The sequence below is a fragment of the Haliotis rubra genome, unplaced genomic scaffold (genome assembly GCF_003918875.1).
Source record: "Haliotis rubra isolate DU_JTF1 unplaced genomic scaffold, ASM391887v1 Scf328, whole genome shotgun sequence".
In the NCBI taxonomy this organism is placed as follows: domain Eukaryota; kingdom Metazoa; phylum Mollusca; class Gastropoda; order Lepetellida; family Haliotidae; genus Haliotis; species Haliotis rubra.
In genome coordinates, this window is record NW_025767000.1 from 867,719 (window position 1) to 875,414 (window position 7,696).

Genomic DNA, 7,696 nt, shown 5'->3' on the forward strand with positions numbered 1-7,696 from the left:
CCAGTATATTTCCAGTTAGTTTGAAAAAAACTGTATAGTAAGTTTGGTGATCAACTAATGCAAATTAGTTTACCCAATCATGATTGGCGGTCATCGTTTTCTCCCACTCACCTACCCAGAGTTCCATGCGGCAAGCCAGCATAGTATGTACCTCTGCCACCGGCCAGAAAACTGTGACGATTCGTCACATCTTGCAATGTCCATTCAATATAATGTACAGATTTCTTTTACTCATTTATTTTAGACGAGTCTACACATCTAACTAAACATTTTTAATAGAATGGTTTAGTTTCACTGAGAAAATATCCAAAACCATGTAACACTATTTCGATTTACGTAGCGATTCTTTGTTAACATAGGTTGTACGGCTCCACGTGCAGTCATCGAAGCTGATGGAGAGCAAACGATGCAGCCAGTTTGATATCTAACTATGTACTGTCATAGACCTTACAGTCGCAGTTGTGGAAGAATATATATGTAACAATGTAAAACAATATGAAGAGAGCGTCGAAAAGCTTTCGTGAGTCCAGTCTCTTCTTCTTATGAATATATGCGCGTTTGTTTACAAACAAGAGAAAAGTCCGGTCACGTGATATGCAAATTAGCCTGTGGCAGTGATATTATGTTAGTCATCGCTGTGCCGGAGTGTGCGTTTTCTCCTTGACATCTGACTTTTGAGTTTGAATTTTGTGAGCAATAAATGATGTTCTGACAATAAAATGACTTATCATTTGAAGAAAAGAACTTTTTATCAGTTCCAGTTATCAGTTAGAGCACATTTTGTGAGAATAGGTGAGGTCTCTGGGTGAGGCGAGGTGGTAAATAGGAAAATAGCGTCTTGCTTTTAAGTAGGCACTGTTTCGTACGAAAACCACCGATATTGTTATAACCCGCAGCGCTGTCACGTGACACGTTCACATTTCAGTGGCGAGACATCCAACCAGCCGAGTAAGGTGAGTAGGGCGGATAGACTACGACAGATGTTTACTTTGACGTAAAATCAGAACTATATGACACAGGTTGAAGTAAACGTGACAACTGCAAAATTCCTTGTCAGGTTTGTGTAAAATATGTGTATGTGACGATTAGTTGTTTTAAGTTAAAACATATCTTTGGGACCCATTTGAAATACCATACGTTCGGTTTCGGTACAGGCAAGGCGATTCCAACAATTCTACATTCGATTACCAGGACCTATGTAAGTCTAAATGTACAGTTATTGAGCCTCCCTTCTTCTGCGAGACGCGGAAGTACATTCTATTCAAGGGAGATAACTGGCATACTTTGTGACACATATAGGAAACCTCAGTTACAACCTTGACACGTGGTTTGTACGTTACAGGTATATGACTATGGGAAGGTTTCAATAAGTGAACGAATATGTAACATTGCATCACAGATATCTTAAGGGAAAAGCTAATATACATTGTTTTGACAGTGTAAAGTTAGTAGAGACTATTCATTCTTTGGTAGTCAATCAGGTCCATGTGTTTAAATCACCTGAATAAAAGTCATGCTTGTTCCCGCCAAGATGACACCTGAACTAGTTCCAGTTGAATGCAATTTTCAATATGGAATTTCGAAGAAGTCTCCTTTCTTTTCTTTTATGGGAGAAATTACAGAGACAGATTACGATTACCTTGACCTGTATCTGTATGCGAGGGCCGCCATATAGCTGGAATATGGCTGAGTGCGTCACAAAACTAAATTCAATGTATGCGTGTCACTTTGGCCTGAACCATGAACTCAAGTTGAAGTACACTCTTGGCAATTATTCGATTATTCTGCACAATGTAGCGAGATATTTATGACTGTTCGGATATTTCAGCCCTCAGATCTATAGAGTTTTGAAACAGTTATAATTAAATCAATTGTGTTAATCCTTGTATAAAATTGAAGCAAAAATATACACCTTCGAGATAATGTACGAAAAACTATCTTACAGTCCCTGAACCGCATTATTAACTTTCTGCCTAGCCCTTTCTGCAATGATAAAATCCTAAATGAAGCAAGTCTGGATTTAATCAGTTTCAGGTTTTGAATCTCCCATCGCACTCGGGCTACTTTTCGATTTAAAGGAATTGTATACATTCAGAGACTAAACAATAGTCTAAGTTAAAAAGGGAATACACATGTGTTGTTCAAGAATGGATGAAGGCCTTCTGAAATTGGTTTCTCTATTGTCGTGTCCCGAAGGCCCCTGTAATATACGTAGTTGGTTTAAGGCAGCAACAAAACGGTCCCAGTCTGTCCAAATATTGGAATTATTTACCCCATTTCCAAGAATTTTACATGTTTTTGGGAACATGAAGCATTCATTTAGTTTGAACATGGATGTTTTTCACACACTCATCTTGCAAATGCGGTCTTTAGGGCATAAATTCCGTGGAACAATTCTCAGTTTATATTCGAGAAGGACGCAACGGTTTGACTCCGGTAAAATTCTGCTTTTTAATATCGTCCCAACAGAAAACATTTAGGAACGAAATGGCCTCTGTGGAAGTAAGTGGAGAAAACTCCGGATTTGTTGACAACTGGCAAAGTGGGAAGACCTTGGCGGAGTGTAATCTCCACATGTTGACCTCTGAGGATTCTTGTGACGTCAGCTTCCGGGTTGGGCAAGAAGGGTCGCTGGTCGGAGCTCACCGATATGTTCTGTCCAGTCGGAGTTGTGTGTTCTACGCCATGTTGTGTGGCCCCCTGGCGGAGAAGGAGGACATCAAGATCCCCGATGTGGAGGAGGAAGTATTTTCTGAAATGTTGAGGTATATATACCTGTGGCGGTTGGTATTAGTTACATTATTGGTCATAGCTGCAGGATACTGTTAGCTGTCATTGTCATATATAAAAGCCTGGCTGGATAACGCTATATGTTTTTTATTTAAAGTCAAAACTTGCTCTTTCCTGGTCTCACCTAACAATCATGGTGATTTTAGAGTTCTAATTATGAGTTAAGTGTCAAACAGCTTGTGGCAAGGGTATTTTTACAACAATAAGCACCATCTCTAGTGTAATACAAGGTCACCAGAAGTATAGGTATAATAACCATACAAATCCTCGCAGGACATTCCATGTATTAATACTAGTAGTCAAAACCGATGCATGGAGGTTGAAGCGACGTTCGCAAAATGAGGAATAAATTCTGAATACACGGGGCCAAGCTTTTACTTCAAGACAACCGTAAGTCCGACAGAACGATGTTTTACTGCACTGTTAACAAACACCGGTCGTGTGCCAGCTACCTTTAAGGGTTACATATATTGTCTCGAAGACTTTAAGTTTACAAACCATGAAGGTATGTTACTTATCCGTACATGGCACAAGCTACACGAACAGTATAAACAATACATTGATTTCATATTTGTTAAACACTCCTTAGTTTCAATACATCTTTTCAATAAATTATATCTTTTATTTAAAAAGAAAGAAAGATGAGGCTTATAATAATTTCATGATACTTTGGGCTCTGAGTAAAGAATATTGTGAATTAAGCCAAAATCAATTCAACTTCGTTTCAATAAAAAACTTCAAGTATAATTAATTTGTACTTGCCGTTAATGTGAAAAGGCATAGTACTATTGATAATGAGCGATTTAGTATGGTTTTACGCCGCTTTTAGCAATATTTCATCAATATCTCGACGGGGGACACCAGAAATGGGCTTCACACATTGTGGGGAATTGAACCCGGACCTTCGGTATTACGAGCGATGTCTTTAATCACTAGACTACCCCAGCGCCCCTGTACTATCGATAAAACACCCCAGCAGTATCGTTAAGTTCTGTTACGAATCTGAGGCAGTCATGAAGACATATTTAGATGATGAGTAGCGCAGAAAAGATAAATGTTTACGTAATCGGTATCAGTTTAGGTCAAACATTCTTTTAATGTCAAAAAATATGTTACATTTAGATTCCTGTCCAGACACATGATAAACGCGGAACTCTGGCTTTGTTCATGTAGCATCAAAATATTCAGACTGGATACAGTTCATACTAAAAATCAAACTTTGGTCAACAATCAACAAGGTCTAATTGCCATGAATATATATCACTTACAGGTACCTGTACACAGACAAGACAACCCTGACTGCTGAGAATGTGACAGGTCTGTTGTACCTGGCCAAGAAGTACTCCGTGGGGGGTCTTGAGCGTCTGTGTGTGGTTTACCTGGAATCGTCCCTAACGGCAGAGAACGCTTGTGTCATCTTGGAAGAAGCTCATAAGTTTGATGAGGAGAAGCTCTTTGACAGGGCTCTGGAGGTTATTGTCAAACATTGTGGTACCGTTGTCAGTAGCCCTGGCTTCACATCTCTTTGTGCATCGTGTTTTCATAAAGTTGTAAGTTCAGATACATTTTTAACAATGGATGAAACAAGTTTCAATGCTGCTCTCTTGTGGGCTGAGACAGAGTGTAAACGCCAAGAAAGGGAGATAACTCCAGAAAACAAACGTCTTGTTCTGGGAAAAACCGTGTACGAGCTTGATTTTACCGCAATGGGAATGAAGGTCTTTGCAAAAGTAGTTGTACCGTCTGGAATATTATCGGGCGACGAATGTACCAAGTTGTTGTGTCACATGATTTTACCTGGTACCGATGTGGCACCCTTCAAGATAAAGCCAGAACTTGACACGTGGGTCACTCTGTATGCAGATCGAATTGACAGGGATCAATGTAAGAAGGAGTCTAACATACTCATCATCACATGCAGTCAGGACATGCGTCTACTTGGTCTCTTGGCATATGGTGATGGCAGCTGCAAATATAGCACTTGTCTTTATCAAGAACAGGAGAGACAGGGGGTATATTCTAATTACACTACTACATGTACTAGTAAAACCTGGGTCAGAAGTGAAGCATCGTTTGTGTTAGTGAGAAATTTTCCCAATGAAGTCGAACTGAAGGTGTCAAAGGCATTGCCTTTAAAAAGTACATGCAGGTATAAAATTGAAATAACAAGAGAGTCAAATAAAAGTGGATTCTCAGGCTCTTCCGTATTCAGTAATATCACAGTTGGTAAATGTCAGCTATCAATTAAAGAAGAACGTGGCCCGGGTCTTATTTCCAGACTCATAATGGAGCAAATGTGAGACAACACACTGGCATGCATAGTGCTCGTCAATCAGTGTACAGTACATGTGTATACTGTTCCACTTCAAAAACAGTGATGGATGACTTGTCATCAACAACTAGGCTTAATCGGGAATAGGGAAACTGTGCTGACAAATTGCAACGATATTTTTATTTTCTGGTAATATTTCGCATTACCTTCATTATGAGATTAGAATGTTTAGAATTTCCATGTTCGTAATACATAGAAGTGACAAACACTGTGGTTTTTCTATAATTTTTAAGTTAAAAAAAGTAATATGTTCATTGTGACAAGTAAACAGGTGTTCGATAATTGAACAAATTGTGGATTTTGTATATTCTGAAATTGCATATTGTATATTTCGAAGATGACAATGTTATTTGAATAATTCCCTTCAAACAGTTAATTCACTATTGATATCTCTAGCCTTTACCCCCGTGATACAATCTTTATGTTATTTGTGAACTTGATGTGGGATCAGTGTGTCAAAGGTTACCAAGGAAGGATAATCATTTCTTCATTGTTGTGAGAGCGACGTTTCGGTGTAAGTTCTAACACCCTTATCAAGCAAAAGATGAACAGAATTGGGATAGAGGAGCATATATACAAGTTACAGGGGATGTTTGTACAGTACAATAGGGATTAGGAAGCCAAACACAATAACAACCCATGGTTTTTTGATAAAAGCGTTAAGAAGTGAAGCCTGCAATTTACACAACGAGATAGTGGAGCCTTTGGTGTACACAAAGAGGGGATTATCGGTTATTGAAAGGTTACCAGCTTGTGGAAGTTGTGCATTTAAATAAAGCTCGTCAAACATACCTTTTCTGCTTTCTTGTTATCCCCCGCCGCGCGTTTAGCGCGAAGCGGGGGATATAGTATTAGGCTCCGTCTGCCCGTCCGTCCGTACGAATTGGATTACCTTAAGAACCATTAACTAGGTTCTTTTCATACTTGGTACCTAGGTTCATCACAGTATAAGAAAGGTCCCAGTCAGCTTTGGTGACCTTGACCTTCATTTCAAGGTCACAAGGGGACTTTTTACGATTTACAAAACCGTTTTCTGGATTTTCTTCATATTTGACACCAAGCTTCATCCAGGGAATGCACAGTGCCCAGTTGATCTTGGTGACCTTCACGTAAGTTTCAAGGTCACAGCAACACTTTAAAGATTTCAACATGTTAGCCTGCATGTTAAGCTTGTCAGTAAGATATCTCAAGAACCGTTGACTGGATTTTCCTCAAATTTGACACCAAACTTCATCTTGTGAATGCGCAGGGCCCAGTATCACAAGGGGACTTTTTACGATTTACCCTTGTCAGCGAGCAACACTTTGAAGATTTCAGCATTTTAATTTTCATGTTAAGCTTATCAACGAGATATCTCAAAAACTGTCCACGGGATTTTCCTCATATTTGACACCATGTTTTATCTAGGGAAGGCGCAGGGTTCACTCGATTTTGGTGACCTTTAAGTAATTTTCAAGGTCATGGTGACACTTTGAAGATTTCATTATGTTAAGATTGTCAGCAAGATATCTCAAGAACGGTTCACTGGATTTTCTTCATAGACTTTCAAGACCTCTGTTGAATGTTTTTTACTAAGCAATTTCTTTATTACTATTTTTGGCATATTTCATACACCATGACATTCATGTCAAGGTCAAATTGAGTCTTGAAAATATTTGTGTGATTGAACAGCTACAGAGCAAGATATCAAGAGAGGTTGACTGGTCATGTTTTTGTTGACATTTAAACTGCGACCCTCACTTTTTAAGTTTGATTTGATAATTTGCAGCGTGGGATTATGTCATCTTAGTGACAACAGCCTGTTATAAACTTTTTTATAGGATAGTTTTTGACAGTGTTCATAGGACATGGTTTGTTTTCAGTGAGTGAGTGAGTAAGTGAGTATGTTTTACCCCGCTTTTAGCAATATTCCAGCAATGTCAAGGCGGGGGGACACCAGAAATGGGCTTCACACATTGTACCCATGTGGGGTATCAAACCCGGGTCTTCAGCGTTTTGAGCGGACGCTTTAACAAAGAGGCTACTCCACTGCCCCTTATGCGTTATCAGCCTCGTGGTCAGGTACAAAATCTTGGCGAGTTTCACATACTACTTATTGAATGTCTACAACTTGCAGATCTATGCAATCTGTTTTAACTGCTTGCTAAGTCTCTGAAATGATTGTCTATGTGGAATTTATCGAAACCTGTTGGATCTATTTTACATATTGTCACAGCCCGTGCCATTAAAAAAACCCACAAAAACAAACAGAAATCATTAGTTTAACCTCACTTGAATAATTGTATAATATATACGGTTTGGATATCACTTATCATTCACTATTCTGCGATGTATATGTATTCAAAGATTAACCTTCTTACATATTTCAAGGAAGGATGTTAAACAGGTGGGAGCAATCCCATTTGGTTTGTGAAAGGTAGAGCAGATGTAGGCTAGTGCACATGCACGTGCATTACATGACGATGAAATTGATTCCGCGCGTAGCACGATGAGTGTTGTTACTTCCCGCTGCCAGTATTAAGTTTACAGCGCACGGAGACACAAGAAACATTAACAAGATATTATCAAGGGATT

The 7,696-nt window shown here is 39.1% G+C and overlaps 1 protein-coding gene across 1 annotated transcript; it reads left to right on the forward strand.

Annotated features, from left to right (window-relative positions):
- The first annotated feature begins 847 nt into the window (after positions 1-847).
- Positions 848-5,913, forward strand: LOC124284045 (BTB/POZ domain-containing protein 6-like). Its single transcript, XM_046720097.1, has 3 exons — positions 848-953; positions 2,470-2,765; positions 4,061-5,913. Exons 2-3 carry the CDS (start codon positions 2,488-2,490, stop codon positions 5,088-5,090), a joined length of 1,308 nt encoding a protein of 435 aa, XP_046576053.1. The 5' UTR covers positions 848-953; positions 2,470-2,487; the 3' UTR covers positions 5,091-5,913.
- The last annotated feature ends 1,783 nt before the right edge of the window (positions 5,914-7,696 follow it).